The sequence below is a fragment of the Musa acuminata genome, chromosome BXJ1-10 (assembly GCF_036884655.1).
Source record: "Musa acuminata AAA Group cultivar baxijiao chromosome BXJ1-10, Cavendish_Baxijiao_AAA, whole genome shotgun sequence".
Classification (NCBI taxonomy): Eukaryota; Viridiplantae; Streptophyta; class Magnoliopsida; order Zingiberales; family Musaceae; genus Musa; species Musa acuminata.
The window spans coordinates 31,676,800-31,693,250 of NC_088336.1; the positions used below are offsets into that span (position 1 = coordinate 31,676,800).

General features: G+C 39.1%; 1 protein-coding gene across 4 annotated transcripts; it reads left to right on the top strand.

Moving 5' to 3' along the window:
- Positions 1 to 183: 183 nt before the first annotated feature.
- Positions 184 to 16,062, top strand: LOC103969239 (protein NETWORKED 1B). Of its 4 annotated transcripts, none has more exons than XM_018819813.2 (14): positions 184 to 1,159; positions 1,464 to 1,608; positions 3,549 to 4,480; positions 4,554 to 4,705; positions 5,232 to 5,367; positions 5,689 to 5,886; positions 6,029 to 6,151; positions 6,966 to 7,003; positions 7,093 to 7,216; positions 8,359 to 13,095; positions 13,450 to 13,575; positions 14,583 to 14,690; positions 14,778 to 14,920; positions 15,484 to 16,062. In XM_018819813.2, exons 5-14 carry the CDS (start codon positions 5,290 to 5,292, stop codon positions 15,713 to 15,715), a joined length of 5,907 nt encoding a protein of 1,968 aa, XP_018675358.2. In that variant the 5' UTR covers positions 184 to 1,159; positions 1,464 to 1,608; positions 3,549 to 4,480; positions 4,554 to 4,705; positions 5,232 to 5,289; the 3' UTR covers positions 15,716 to 16,062. The 4 variants fall into 4 exon arrangements, with proteins under 4 accessions (XP_018675358.2, XP_018675359.2, XP_009381001.2 ...); XM_018819814.2 differs by having other exon boundaries at positions 4,598 to 4,705; XM_009382726.3 differs by lacking the exons at positions 3,549 to 4,480; positions 4,554 to 4,705.
- The last annotated feature ends 389 nt before the right edge of the window (positions 16,063 to 16,451 follow it).

A 16,451-nucleotide genomic window follows, 5' to 3' on the forward strand; every position in this document is an offset into this window, starting at 1 on the left:
GGTTAACTCATTAAAAAACACTCCGTCTTTGTGGTTTCCTGATGCGGGATGTCATTGTTTCGGACATGTTTCTTCTGCTGCATACAGAACACAAGTTGTGTCAGCTGACACAGGAACAGAAGAAGCATGAAGATGGATTTTAGTGTGGTGCTTACTTTGTATTGGCTGCTTGAAAGTGGCATATCTCGGCATCTGGCTTATTACAGTTAGATGTAGACAAGCTATTTGATCAAGAGAAAAAAGGATCGTATTTTGTCATATAGACCATCGTTTGCTAGAATGCCTGGATGACACGGGTTCAGGTTCGGTCCAACCTTGCATCCATAATAAACTTGATTCGGATACAATCCTTATTGTCCTTAGGATTAATTATAAATTATTTTCTGTAATTAATTATGATTAGCATCTGTAGTATTGTACGTACTGTAATTTTTGGACAGTACGTAGAAATTTCATTTGTAGAAATTTCACCCCGCCAAGTTTAACCTGGTGGATTCGGTGGACAGGAACACCGTCGGTGTTCCGACCGACGGCGGGGTGGTGTGGTCATCAGATTCCCTTTTCATTCGAACAATTTTTTTCATCGATCAAATTAATAACGTGAAAAGAATTAAAATTAAATATTTTATTTTGATAAATATAGGGATCCATAAATAAGGGATCGGAAGCTAATCATAGCTGCTAAGTAATTCTTAATATGTAATCAGCCCCCGTCCTTATGAGGCCGCCACACACACTACTGCGTCCCTCGATCAAACGCCTTAACGAAGTGTTTTCGATCATTCCGTCTCTACACCGGAGTGGCGGAGATAGCAGCAACCCACTAGAGGCGGGAGATGGCGGCGGGCGCGGCCTCTTCAAGGTCAACGGCGTCCCAATCGAGTTGGGTGAAGCCTGAGGTCCTCCGCGTTAAGGCCTTCGAGCCCGTCCGTCCTCCTCCTCGGCCGGCAGCGCTTCATGGGCGTCGATCTCCGCATCCGCGTCCGGGGCGGCGGCAAGACCTCCCAGATATATGCCATTCGCCAGAGCATCGCCAAGGCCCTCGTTGCCTTCCACCACAAGTACGTCGACGAGCAGTCCAAGAAGGAGATCAAGGACATCCTCGTCCGCTACGACCGCACCCTACTGGTCGCCGATCCGCGACGCTGCGTTGTTGTCGGTTCGAATTCAGTCCCACCATCCTTCTCTGAAACAAAAGATCAAAACTTTTGCGCTTTACCTTGTCTGTTGGATTCTGAAGCATGTTTGCCGATTTTGGAACTACACCTACGACTATGTCTTATTTTTTGGGTACATTTAGCTAGAAGTCTAAATACTGCCCTATGATATCCTTGTTTACTGAATTCAACACAAATTAACACCAGCACAAGGCATCATGGTGTTGTTCAATGTTCGTGTATGTTGATAGTGATAAATCTTCCATCAACGAGATTTCTCTCTTGTTTCTTCTGTTTCATGTATAGGTTATCAGAGAGTGCCTGTTGAAGATTTGTCATGGGCTTAAGAATGTCTTCAAGAACAGCCACGGATCTTGTTTTGCTAAGAAATGGGTAAAAAACAGAGAGGTTTGGAGAGAACGGATGAACTTTAAGCAACATTTCAGACAAGGTATTACTCATACATTGCCTTCTCCTCTCTTTCCATTCTCTCCTTAAGTTATTACTTAAACAAATCATTTTATGCAGTGGAAGGTGAGGTGTTCTTTTTTTTGCCACTCAGTCATCTAGAATAGCCTTTTTCTTTTTCCATTCTGCATATCAATGATCTGATTTATCTAGTAACATGAGGTTGGCAAAGTTGTCATCTTGGCCACATGTGTTGGTTTCTGAACTCCATGTCAAACTAGAATGCAATTTCTACATTGGAAGGATTGCAGACTGATTTAGTATTTTGCATTGTGCTTGGCTTGTTCTGTTTCATCTTTTATTTTGTCACTGTTGCTGCAGAAATATTGAACTTTCTATCTGTGTTTATGTCATGTATTCCCTTGAGTGTTTTGGCTTGCCTGTCTTTGATTTTAGGAACGGATAATGTTTAATGAACTATCGCCGAGACAATGGGATTTCGTTGCTAGTAATTCTACATGGATCATGAATATGAGTTTATCTGAAGTTAAAAAGACTTCGACCGATGATCGCACAGCTTTAGATCGACAATTGAAGTGGTTACTTGTCTCTTCAATTTAGCATAGTAGATTTTTCCTTTTTCCACTTTAATGTTCTTTTTTTCATGCAAGATCTTGTAATATGCACATAAAAAATTTAGCTTAAGGATGTTTGTTAGGGTTATCGTCATTTCGATGGCGTTTGCATAGTATCATTTTATTACCTTGGTTTGACTATAACCTTTCCAGAAACAAAAAAAAAGGCCTAGTTCCAAGATGGAACATACATGGTTGCATTTATCAGAGGTAACATTTGTTCATGGTTTATGCGACCCGAAATTCGTATACATTGTTTGGCTGAAATATCTTTAGAACCAGAGGTTTAGGTATGCATATGATCGAGCTGAACCATTCAGAAACCTTGAAGTTTCTCCGTATCTCAATTTGCATGCTTCTCTAGTTGGCAGTCTTAGGTTTTCTTTCTTGAGACCTCAGTAGGTCGGAGAACTATTAGGTAGCTAGAATATTATCCGATCTCTATGACCTTCATATCCTTTTCTTTAGGAAAGGTGGTGGAGGTATCTGATTCTTTTCCATCTACCTTGTCTTTTGGTTCTGGATTCTGTTTTTGGATCCATGGTGGGTAGCATGAAGGTTAAAATGATCAAATACCAAGTTTGAATATACAACAATGGATTTTCCAATTCCATCTCTAGAAGACCTCATATTTTTGTGCCAAGCGTATCGGCGACGACAACTAATTTCCTTGTTTCGATATACTAGTGTCTATTAGGGTGTGCATCTCTGTCACAGATATTTCTCCTGTTTACTGTAAAAGTTCTTTTATCATAAACTTACTCCTTGCAGGAAGAAAAAACATCATTTTCTGCATTGCTTGCACTGTACTTCTCAAGTATGTGTTTACTGTCCAGTGAAACTATAGGTAATGCCTACTGCTTGGTGCCAGTGATGATCTTAGCCTGGATGCATCAACTTCCCTCATCATGTTGGAATCTCTTGCTCCATGAACATTCAAGATTTCCATGTGTTAGAGGGTGAAACATTTTTGTTTTCTGTGTTTTCGGGTAAGATATTGATAAGTCAATATTTGATCGTTATTGGTGTTTATTATGGATTTTATATAAGGTAGATTATACTGTTGTTTTATAAAGCTAAATCGATAGATTATATTTAATTTGAGGCAGGCAATTGAGATATTGTGATTATTTACAACAGTGATGCATGAATCGGATGTTGATTACTGTCTTAGAAATTACAATCGACTGTTTGTTCCCATTGTTGGAGGGATATTGTATTGAGCCTTCTAATCGTACTTGATGGCTCATCACAAACCCAAGCCATGGCAAGAGTCGTGCTTGGTGTCCTCCCTGTAATCCTTGATGTGTGAATCATGGGATGAAGCTTCTTCTTCTTCTTCGTGTAGGGTTTCTGCTTGCGGAGATGACCGGTTCAAGCGGGCGGGTTAACCCGAGTCCGAGATGGATCAGGTTTATCCCGATCCGATACCAGCAGTGGGATCCGCTAGCCCTGCAGGCCACGTGGGGGGAGAGCAGCCCCCCGCCAGCTGTCCGTCACGTGGGAGCGCCGAGGTCTGCGGGCTCCGTTTTCCTGTGGGGCCCACTGGGCTCAGTCCGACCCGAGACCAGGTGGACAGAGGATAATGGCAAAGTTGTGATTGGCCACACTGCTCGTCTACCGTGCCATTTCTCTCCGTCTTCCACCTGCACGTAAATAGTCGACCCAAAGAAGCTTTGTTTCTGGTTACTGCCACTGTCATCTGCGCCATCGGATTCCAACACACCACCACTTTTGATCACCATATAATTCCCCTCTTTGGGGTATTTCTTCGAACAGTATACGGAAGACACCAAACCGAGCATTGCAGTCTTTGTTAGGTGATGGTGGTGGTGGTGGTTGGAGTAAGCCGGAAGCAATACGCTCATAAGCAAGATCACGAGGAAGATTAAGATCCAATCCATCAAATCTCTTTGTCAATTTAGATACATATGACCTAAATATTAGCTGAAGATGACATTTCTTTTCCTTTGTCCTAAATAAGTACAGTTTTTTTGCCTTTATGACATCTTAATTCAACAATTATTGTTATTATTATCATTGGAAAGTTGGGCTTTGGCGCGGCGTCCCTTTCTTAAACCCCCTCTGTGTATCTTCGCTTCGATCGGGATTTGGCGAGTCGATCGAGCTCCATTGCGACCCGGAAGAGCTCCCAATCGTGGATTCCCGGAAGAACCCTAGCGCCATTTTGCTTTCCGCCGCCTATCGAGCCTTGCCAGCGACGTCTCCTCCGTCCCCGCTTGCCCTCGCTTGGTCTGCAAGCCCCAGATCCGGAGTTAGGTACGGGAGTTGCGCTCTGTACCCCTTTGTCTGTCCCCACGCCGCACACTCTTTATGTCCCTGTCTCCTTCAGTGCGGGCGCGTGTGTCAGTTCTTGTGGTCATTCTTGAAAGCCAGTTGGATCGGCGTGAGGAATCTGGAGCAGCTGGGGCCTTTCGGGCAAGATGATCGGGTTTTGACGTCAGGACTGGCGTTGCCTCTGTTGCGTGCGTTAATCGTCTTGTGGTATGGTTGTTCTTTTTCGTTAATTAGTTGGTTATTTTGTTGAATTTTTTTTTACAAGATTCGCATTTGGTGCTTTGCTAGTGAAAAGGTTGGATCTTTGATGGAGAATCTGAACAGTCAAGTCTATAGGAGATTGAATTGGGGGTTCTGTTCTTTCACTGGATCTGATTGTCTAGGTAGATTGTGAAACCGTTCTTAGATCCGAGTCGTTGGTTGTGAAAGCGTCGTTGTTTTGCATTCTCCTTCTGTAGATGTGTAAATTTTGGAGTTTTTTGAATGGTTCTTCTTGTTCTTTAGGTTGATTTTTGAAGGTATGTTTCCGTATATTTTAGCTTCAGATTCTTTGGCTTGTTCGAAGATTTGTTCCTATTTTAGATGGATCTGTTGGGAATTTAGTTCAAATTTCAAGTTATGTAGACAAACTACTGTTCAAGAGACAAAGGAAAGAGAATGCTGATCCCATTCTTGTTGAATTCCTTTTTTCCTAAAAGTAAATGGGGTTCATGGTCTTGGACGTGCAATGCAGGGAGGCAATTGGAGAGGAAAGGTGATGTTTTAGCTGATAACTAGCTGATTCGGGAACAATGTCGAGGATTCCCAAGTGGAAAATCGAAAAGACAAAAGTGAAAGTTGTTTTCCGCCTTCAGTTTCATGCAACACATGTAAGTTCTTCCTTTTTTTGTGGCTTTTAACTTCTTATTATTTATGTGAATTGCTGGATGGTCACATAAATTTTTATTGGTCATTCAATCTCATGCTTTTGAAGGTGCTCATTTGTCCACATGATGATACTTTTTCATTGTCTTTATCCTTTATTTTTCGCTACTCGTTCTGTTTTGCACTCATCTTTCTTTGTTGATTCTTTCCTTGAGTGATGGTTTCTTAAGTTTTATCTGGGAAAGCTCCTTGTACACATTCCTTGGAAATGTGTCCTTTAACCCCAAATATAAGGTACATAAAAGAAATATCTCTACTTGTTGCAGATTCCACAAGGATGGGACAAGTTATTTGTGTCCTTTATCCCCATTGACACAGGCAAAGCAACTGCAAAGACAAACAAAATGAATGTTAGGAATGGGAACTGCAAGTGGCCAGATCCAATCTATGAAACTACAAGACTTCTCCAAGATACAAGGACCAAAATATATGATGAGAAGCACTATAAGCTTGTGGTAGCAATGGTATTAAATTCAATTTTTTGTTTGCTACTGTATACATCTTAGATAACCATTGAGACAATGAAAAAGTGCTCATTTGACAGTCATGTATGAGGTATTCAACTGTGATTGACTCACTTGTCTTTTGGAAATATAATGTTCTCAGGGGTCTTCCAGATCAAGCTTACTTGGGGATGTTACTATCAACCTTGCTGGTTTTGCTGATGCTCTGAAGCCTTCATCTATCTCATTGCCTCTTGCTAATTGTGATTTTAGCACAACTTTACATGTGAGCTTCTTTATTTATATATCCAGTCTTCTTAACATAGTTTTGTTGTTAGTTGCAAAAGTTTTTTCTAGTTTTCTGGACTGTTTTCATTGACAAATTTAAGCCAAGGATGAGTCGACTCTTCTGTCCTTTGTGAATTAGTGGCTGTCTGCGGAAAGGCAAATGATCATACTGAGGGATGATGTTGGTCTTTAACACACTTTTGCTATGTATGAAGACAACTGTAATTTCTGGGAAGATTTTGTTAGCTTATACAAAGTTTTTGCAGTTTCTGATGATGGTCCTTGGGAGGACATTTGGGATTTAGAACTGATTAATTTTCTTGTCATCCATTCCAAAACAGGCAGAAGTGCAATTTTTAGATGATACAGTACCAGATAAATGTTTAATATGGACCTAGGAGGCATTAGTCTTAAGGAAATAGCTATAAAGGTTCATTTGGACATTGTTGAGATTTATATAATTCTATATCAGTTCCCTCAGTGCAGATGTTTAAATCCGAGACAAAAATGATAATGCATACCTCGACCAGTTAAGTCCTTATCCGAAGAAGCATTACAAAATAAATTCCACTAGAAAATCTAAAGCTTAAAAGTTTTATGTCATTTCATCTACCCGCTAACTAAACCCATAAAGACAGCATAGTAACCGTACAGCCAAAGATTAACAGTCTAAAATCCATGTAAATATGGAAGTATGAAGTAGTCTACTCTTGAATTTACTCTCCATCAAGGTGACATAGGATATTAAACCTCAATATTCGTTTATTGCGTTTATATTCTTTCTCTTCGTAATACTTTTCTGTCTATTCCAGGTCACAGTGCAGCTTCTTACGTCCAAAACTGGCTTCAGGTGCTGCTTCGTTAGAAACATTTGCTTATATTGTTAGCAATACCCATTGTTCTCATCCACCACTCTCACATGTTACAACATTATATCAGAGAATTTGAGCAGCAAAGGGAACTGAGTGTAAAGGGTGTCCAGACGATATCCAGCCACAAAAATGATCCCACTGAAGTTGAAGCTGAAGCTGCTTCATCAGAGATAGCTAATGAACTTGAAGAGGTCTGTTTGTATATTTTGATTATTTCCTCTGCAATGTCTACTTGCATGGATTTTTGTGACCTCCAGTCCTCAATAGTCATGATAGAAATTTTGCAAGATTATTGAAATGGTTCCCTTGGTGAAAATGAAACATGATTACAGAATTTAAATGATTGAAGCTGCTGTGCATTAAAAATTAGATTTCATGATTAATGTTTTTAATGTATTCACATGAAAGGCTGTCTAGGTCTCTAATTGTTTATTGGCCATTAAGAAGCAATATTTACTGTAACCCCATTGAGTATTTTATTTAAAACTGGAAAATATGCTTAGAATGGTGGTATTGCAATACCATCCGTAGATAACCTAGATTCAGTTATTTACCAACTGTGCCAAGATTAATTATTTATGATAAATGGAAAAAGGCAGTTGTTCATTCAATTATCCTATTCTTTGCATGAACTGCCTTTACTTGACCATAGGCATCAACCTTCAGATTGATCCTGTCTCATAGTCTATGAGTTACAAACCACAGTATGAATACTCCCTTTTTGAGGATTTGGCCCACATGATTTTGTGGTTGGATTGTGACAACCCCAGTATAATAACAGTAGAATAGTATTGATCAGGTCATCAATGGAAATTGTTGTGATGATATGAATTGTTAAGCTTCAGCCTAATATGTAACTACATATCCCACTTATGTTACCAACATTCTGCCTTTGGCATTATTTTTTTTAACTTTAACCTTCTTTTTTGTGTTGATTTATCCATCATGAAGTCCTGAGTTAAAGAAACCAAGAAACACAATAAGAAGATAAAATTTTCTTTTTTACAACCCAATATTTGCTTTCATGTCATAATGTTCTTCATATGTTTTTGTTCTTTAGATAGAAGAGATCATTTAGTTTCTCTAAAAAGCTCTCTATTCATGTGTCCTTGATAATTTGACAAATCTTATTAAATGGTAGCAAGCGTCTTAAGACTTAAGAGTACTTGATTTCAAGGATAATCGACATGATTATTTCCGTCCAAGGTTTTGCTTTAGTAACGTTTGCAGTAAGTTGTCCAAGAGTTTCTGTTTCTTTGTTAATATCTAAAAATTACAGCAGATTGTTTGGTTGTGGTTGATGCAGTCACTGAATGTTTGCTATTGTGAATAGGCAAATGCAAGAGTCAGGTACAAGGAAGATCATATGGGGCTTCTTTTGCTTGAACAAGTGGAAGAGTCAAATGAAGAATATGAAGACTCTACTGGTGGAGCTGATGGCTCATCATTTACCTCTGAAATTTTACATGCTGAAAAGAATGATCTTCCAATAATTCATGGAAAGGATAACTTCAAAAGTATGGTATGTGGTGATCTACCCATCAGTCAGATTCCTATACATGCAAAAGAAGACCCAAATGGCAGTCAGCGTTTTACCCAGGGGAGGAATGATTGGACACATGGATGGAGCTCAAAGTATTCTGTTGAGAATGATCTTGCTACAGCTTATGAAGAGAACAATAGACTCAGAGTAAGATTGGAGGTAGCAGAGTCAGCATTTTTACAGCTTAAGTTGGAAGCAAAGTCATTGCAGCGAATTACAGATGAATTAGGGGCAGAAACTCAATGCTTGTCCGAGCAGCTACTCTCTGAACTTGCCTCAGGAGAACAACTGAATAGAGAAGTATCCATGTTAAAATCTGAGTGTTCAAAGTTAAAAGATGATCTTGAAGCCCTAAAATCTGCTAATGTTATGCAGAGAAGTCCTGACCAGAGAACTCATAATCCTTTGATGTTGAACCATGGCTTGGAAAATGATTCAGTTGATAGTAAGCATCAGGATGATGTTATTGCTGCAGAGACCCACTATATGTACCATGATTTGCGGGAAAAATGGCTCGAGAATCTTCTGCTTATTGAGAGCAGAGTCCGAGAAATTCAAAATAAGGCTCGCGTTAGATACCATGGAAGTGATTTTGATTTTCTGGGCCCTGATTTTGAGCTTCTCGGATGTCTTATTGGTGACCTCAAGGAAGATATTATCCAAGTAAAGGGCCTTGGAAGATCTTACAGGGATAATAGTTTTTTAGAAAACACAGTTTATCGCATGAGTGATTCTCACAAAGTATATCATGAACATGACACTCTTAAGAAAAGTCTTGAAGCTTCAAGCTTGAGGGAGGACAAAATGTTTGATCTCTTACCAAAACTAGAGGAGTTGACAACTGAAAAAGAAAGTCTCACCAAAAAGATCGACCAGATGCAATACTACTACGAGTCTTTGATACTGGAACTGGAGGAAAGCCAGAAGCAAACAGTAAAGGAACTGGAAAATCTTAGAAATGAACACTCCTCTTGTCTCTATTCAGTATCTGTTCTCAAAAGCCAGATAGAAAAAATGCACCAAGAGATGAATGAACAGTTTATAACTTTTGCTGAAGATAGGAGCAGCTTAGAATCTCAAAATAAGGAACTTGAGAAAAGGGCTATTGCATCAGAAACTGCATTAAAAAGGGTTCGCTGGAACTATTCCATAGCAGTTGATCGATTACAGAAGGACCTTGAATTACTCTCTTTCCAAGTTTTGTCTATGTATGAGACAAATGAAAATCTTGCAAAGCAAGCATTTGCAGATGCTTATCAGCAGTGCCATGAAGAATGTCCAGAAGAAGTCAGGTCATATACTGATAAGGATGGGATGTTGACTTTGTTTGACCGGGAGCAGTACCAGTCAGACCTTACGAGGATTCAGACAGAAGATAGACACTATGGAACTATTCACAAATGGTCTCCATTGGATAATGGTATATCGACATCTGTTTCTTGCAAAACAAGTGGTGCAATCTCTAAGGTGGGTATACCCATTCATGTAGAGCTGCAAGCTGGGGATGAGGCAGATATAGAAGGGTTTAATTCAGATGAGACTGAGCAGCTGGCTTTACACCATACTCAGGTAAAGGACAAACTTACTGCTGACTTATCCTCAGGGATGCATGAAGCTGAACTTTCGGAAATACATATGCTAAACATGGATTTGAAAGTTTTCTTAGAGGTTTTACTGGGGACATTGTATGATGTAGATGATGGGGTTCGGCTTACGAAGGACAAAATGCTTGAAATTACACAGCAACTACATCACACTACAGAGCAAAAAGAAAGCCTCATGCTTAAGTTGCATAAAGCATTGGATGATGCTGGGGTTTTGAAGGATGATAGAACTAAATGCATCTCTAGATGTGAAGATTTAGAACTGAAGAACCAAGTTCTAGAAGCAAAGCTCGAAGACATCTCCTATGAAAGTACTATCCTTAGTGGAAAGGTCACAGAATATGAGAGGATGCTTGTGAAATCCAAAGTTTATGAAAAAGAATATAAGGCTTGCACTGAAGAAATGGACAGTGTCAAAAATCTTCTAAAATTGGAAATCCTACAAAAAAATTGTCTCGAGATTGAAAAGAGCTCAATAATTGAAGAATTTAAAGCATTGAAGGAACAATTTGACAGGAAATCTTCTGAAAATGAGGAAATGCAGACTTGTATTGCTTGTCTTCAAGAGAAGTTGGGGTATCTTCACACTTGTATGAGTTCCTGCAATGAGCAAATAGGTTGTTCTGCTCTGGATGGCATATCTGTATTACAGGAATTGGATGATGGAAACTATATGCCTGTTATTATGAATCTGGAACAGTTCCAGCAAGAAGCAACAAAGAAAATACTTCACTTACTTAAAAAGAACAGGGATATTGAGGAACAAAGAGATATTGCTCAGTGCTTACAAAAAAAGACAGAATTAGAATATATTAATATGAAGCAGAAACTTGAATCTGACTTACATGAGATTACTGAAAAGCTAGAAATGTCCAATGCATTAGTTGAGAAGCTTCAAGTGGAACTGCAAAATGCTTTGGAGAAGCTTAAACTCAGTTCAGAAGCTGAAGAGAAGAAGAAATTGAAAAATAGTGAATTGTCTTCAAAACTCACATTTTTAGAAACTGAACTGCAGGAAGCTATTGACGAGAACAAGGATCTAGTTAATCAGTTATTTGTACTTTCGGGTGTTAAGGAGGAACTTGAGAAAACTCAAATCAGTCTTATGAATTGCATGCAAGAGAAGAAGTCTTTGTTGATATCTATAGAGTCTGGAAATGAGGTTTCCACCCAAATGGGGAATGAGCTCCACGGTCTAAAAGAAAATTTGTGTTGCGCCCATAGAGATTTGCAGATAGAAAAAAAATTGAGAGACGAACTTGATGCTGCAGTTTCAAGCCTTTCAACACAACTGAAAGAAAGAGATAGGGAGTTGTTTTCTTTTCATGAACAAAAAACTGAAGTTTCTCATTTGCAGGAAATCATTGTGGATTTAGAAAAAGCAAACACTGGATTTCAGCATGTTGTGTTGAAGAATGAAGAAAGTCAAATAAGACTGAACCATGAGAATTTATCCCTACGCATGCAAGTCATGGATATGGGAAATCAATTGGCATCAGTTCTTGAGAATTCAATAGCTGCTGAGATCAAACTTACTTATATGAGAAGTCATTTCTGTGACATTGTGCAGGAGTCATTTGCACAACTTAAGATACTAGAGAAAGAGCTCGAGGAGATGAACTTAAAACATGGAAATGTTGTTACATTGCTGAACACTCACTATTGCAGTGAAGCACAATTAATTGAGGAAAATGCAAGATTATCAGTAGCTCTTCAATCATTACAATCTGAATATGACATTGTTTTTCAGGAGAAAGAAGACATCATTGATTACACAAACAAAAAAAATGCATTATGCACAGAGTATGAAGATATGAAGGTTAGAGAAGCTGACAGTAAACTTCAAAAACAGAAGTATGAAAATGAGATTTGTCAGCTGAAAAACATGCTGATCAGTTTTGAAGAAGAGGTGTGGAACTTAAGGTCATCTAAGGATGCATTAGAGGTCACATATATAGTTCTCCAGTCCACATTGAATGAACAACAAACAAAAGTATCATTGCTTGAGGAACGTGATCAGGAGTTGAAGATCTTACAAGAGCACCACAATGAGCTTCGATATAAACTCTCAGAACAGATTTTGAAGACAGAAGAATATAAGAACCTTTCCATTCATCTAAGAGAACTCAAGGATAAAGCAGAAGTTGAGTGTCTTCAAGCTCGTGAAAAGAAGGAGAATGAGAGATCATCCCAGGACTCCCTGAGAATTGCTTTCATCAAAGAGCAACATGAGTCCAAGATCCAAGAGCTGAAAAATCAGCTATATGTCTCCAAGAAGTATGCAGAAGAAATGTTATTTAAATTGCAGAATGCTCTTGATGAAGTTGAGAGCAGAAAGAAAACTGAGGTTTCTCTGGCAAAAAAAATTGAAGAGTTGTCGGCAAAAATCTCAAATTTGGAGTCTGAGCTGGAGACAGTTATGACTGATAGAAGAGAACTAGCCAAAGCTTATGATAGAATAAAGAATGAGTTGGAGTGCACTATATTGGGCCTTGACTATTGCAATGAAGCAAAGCTAAAGCTCGAAGATTCCTTGAAGGAATGCAATGAAGAAAGAACGAAAGCTAGAATAGAACTCGACTTAGTCAAGAGGCTGTTTGATAATATGGCTTCACATGAAGCCCTAAATTCAGAAGGTAATCATGACTCTGGTTTTCTAACAACAACTTCCATTGAGCAAATGTTGCAAGATAGCAGCTTTGGGTTTTCAACTATCTTCCAAGAGATGCCAAATGACAGAGGTACTAGTTTGGGAATAGATGCGCCAGCTGGAGTTGTTGACAATTCTTTGAAGAATATAGATGTTGATCTCTTGAAAACAGGGGGCAAGCTAAGCTCTTGTGAAGATCTTGAAGATGTTATGTCAACTTCTGCCAATGAGAGCTCACTTTCATGTCCAGTACCAAGCTCACAAGCTTTTAAGGTATTACGTTTATCTATTTCATATTTTGGTAGTTCTATTGTACGTATTAGCAAGGTGGCGCATAGTATACAAGCGTCATCCTGCTCCATGCCATTCCTCTAGTGAATAGAGCTCATACTTCTAAAGCTGCCAAAATTTCATGAGATCTCTATAGTAAGTCTTCAACTGAAGTTTGAAGAAAATAGTACTAATTTGCATTCAGGAGAGTTCACTTGTTCTTCTCACTTCTCCCAGTTCCTTGATTTTTTGTTACATTAGCACTAGATTACAAATTTTCTTTTGCCAAATTTTCTTTCATGCACTTAGATCACGAAAGTGCTGTAAGTTTTGGTATCTTGTAATAAATTTTGGCAGGATATTGAAGGTGCACTTGAACGAGCCACCTCATTTGCAGATAATACAACAGATGTCACTGTTATTGAAGCTAACTTAAAAGAGCAGCAGAGATTGAAGTCAGGCATGGACATGCTACAAAAAGAGGTAGTTACACAATATTTAGCAGAAATTATAACTTTCAACAATTTTTCAATAAATACAAAAGGATGTTGAATTCAAGAAATCACAAGTGTAGTCAACTACTTCTCATTGACATAATTTGAATTAGACTATTATAGCATGGTATATCAGGAAATATGTCTGTCGATCTTGTATTGTTGAGAAACAATCTTTCATCTGAACATCGACTGTTTCAAGGATGTACATGCATAAATTTGAAGATTAACTAGTTTTCTACAAAGAAGTTCTGAATATGGCCTTTCTGTGTCTGCATTATTCTTATGGCAATCTCATGTGGTTGGTCTTAATGAGATCTTTGAACAGACTCTTATCTGTAGATCAATTCTTATATTGCAAACTGTACTTTAACCTGTGAACAGAAACACTTCATTTCATGTATTACTCGTTGTGGAATGTGCAGCTAAAACGATGAAAAACAGGTAAGTAAATAAAGGCCTGAGCATTTTAATAATGGCTGATTAACACAAATCTGTATATACCCTTAAATTTGAGGGTAGTTATTGTGGAATGATAGGGTCACAAACCTTGTCGCGTAGCATAATTGCAGTGTAGTTAACATTGCGAAGTTTGTGGAAACTCGAGGAAGAATATAGTTGATAACAAAAGATGAATCTTTGATCTGCTGAGGCATCGAGGGAAAAGATTTTTGAGAAGCTTTATTCATACAAAAAATATTCAAGAAGGAAAAAAGATGTGGAGCTCACTGATATTGTGGGTATGTTTATCATCTTTCAAAATGGGCTGAGTACCGCTGGGGCCGTACTGGTGTAAAAGGGCACATAATGAATGTATGTGGTGATAATAACAATAGCCACCTTGATTTTGAAGGAAATTAAGCCCAACAGTGATTTAGGGTCGACATGCAGTGGGAATGAAGAATTAGGCATATTTTTTATTTCTGCATTGTTGTTTCTGCAAAACATCAAATTGCAGCAGGCTAATACTGTGTCTTACATTTTCAACCTTTGCAGTTGCTGAAACTAAGAAATGAAAATTTGTCATCACTGATTCCATTAGAAGATCATCAGGGTGTACCATCCCTTCGGGGTTTAGAAAGAGATTTGTCACAACTTGATATGGTATGTATCGTGTGTCAAGCCAAGAAAAGCTATTCGTACATTTGTGCCTCTTGTTTTAATAACTATTTCTCAACTTCCATTGGTTAGGCAAATGAGCAACTGAGAAGCATTTTCCCTTTGTTCAATGAACTTCCTGGAAGTGGCAATGCATTGGAAAGAGTACTTGCACTGGAACTTGAACTTGCAGAAGCATTGCAGACAAAGAAGAAAGCCGATCTTCATTTCCAGAGGTACATTTATTTGCTTTTGATTAATCATTAGGTTTTTATCTTCACTTCTAGTTCCATTACATCGTCCGGACTCCTGACCTTTTTCTCACTTTTAAAATGTCCCTATCTAGTGGTATCATCAAACAAACATAATATACAGCCAATGACCTACCAGATTTGCCTATCAAGTACTCGATGCATGGTGTTGGTAAAAAACTGTTGGCGTCCATCATAACCGACGACTTATGTAGCATCCTTTTGGTTCGTTTGATGAATCCTAGGATTGCACCTATATTGTGATTGTTGTCTCCCAAATCCTAGGATTTCATGTATATTGTGATTGTTGTCTCATTTCAACCTAGACATCTTCAAGTGTTGTCTCCTGTCTTCATCAAAGCTGAAAAGTATGTTACTAAACCTTGATGAAGGGGCTGTGCCTGACAAATTTACTCCACCAACCTGTCATGCCAGGATCAGAGAGCGAGTCGATAAACAGAATATAGTCGCCAAGTTGAATGTAACTTTTCTCTTGAATGAAAGTATACATTCAGACTGTTCACCTTTTTCTTTTGGTTGATGCACAGCTCGTTCCTGAAACAACATAATGATGAAGAAGCAGTGTTCCAGAGCTTCAGGGACATTAATGAATTGATAAAAGAGATGCTCGAGTTGAAGAGCAGGAATGCTGCCACCGAGACCGAGCTCAAAGAGATGCAGGGTCGATACTCTCTGCTCAGTCTGCAGTTTGCGGAGGTAGAGGGAGAGAGACAAAAGCTATTAATGACAGCCAAAAGCAGAGTGCCTAAGAGCTCATAGTCCGCGTCACATGTCGCCGTGATGGTGTCGTGTCAATGGTGGCGTAGGATCCACAATCAGAGGTTATTGCCAATTTTAGGCGAGGGAAATGCCTTCAACAGCACATACTCTGCATATTCACAGGGAGGTTAGCAGAGTGGTGACAGAGCAGGTCAACGATAACATGCGAAGATGCTTACGCTTGTGATTGAGCATTCAAGGGAAATGGTCGTGATGGGTGTCTGTAAATAGATGCTCTGTATCTTAATGCAGCATGTATTAAATGTGTGTTCCATGTAAATCGTCATGTTTAATATCAGATATACACATTCTTCATCAATCTCGGAACCAAATTAATGTCCCCGAGATTAGTTCTTGCTCCAACTGTGTGCTCTTATTCTCCGAGTCGAGTCAAGCAAATAGAAGATGAATCAAACAGGGGCTGTGCATGAGAAATAATATATATTTTAAATAGAGAAATTGCAGTTTCGTTTTCAAGTTGGGGATGTAGCTCAAATGGTAGAGCGCTCGCTTTGCTTGCATGCGAGAGGTACGGGGTTCGATACCCCGCATCTCCAATTTTGTTTCTTTTTTTTTTGGTGGTGGGTGATGTTGGCCTCCGTCGCATTGTCGCCCACTTCCATACAGCCCTTTGTTCTCTCCTCATGGCTCACGCAGAAGAAGGCCAGCATCGTAGCTCATCACCTCCCTCTCTCAGGCGCTCCCCACCTCCGCGCCAAACACGGCGACGACCACC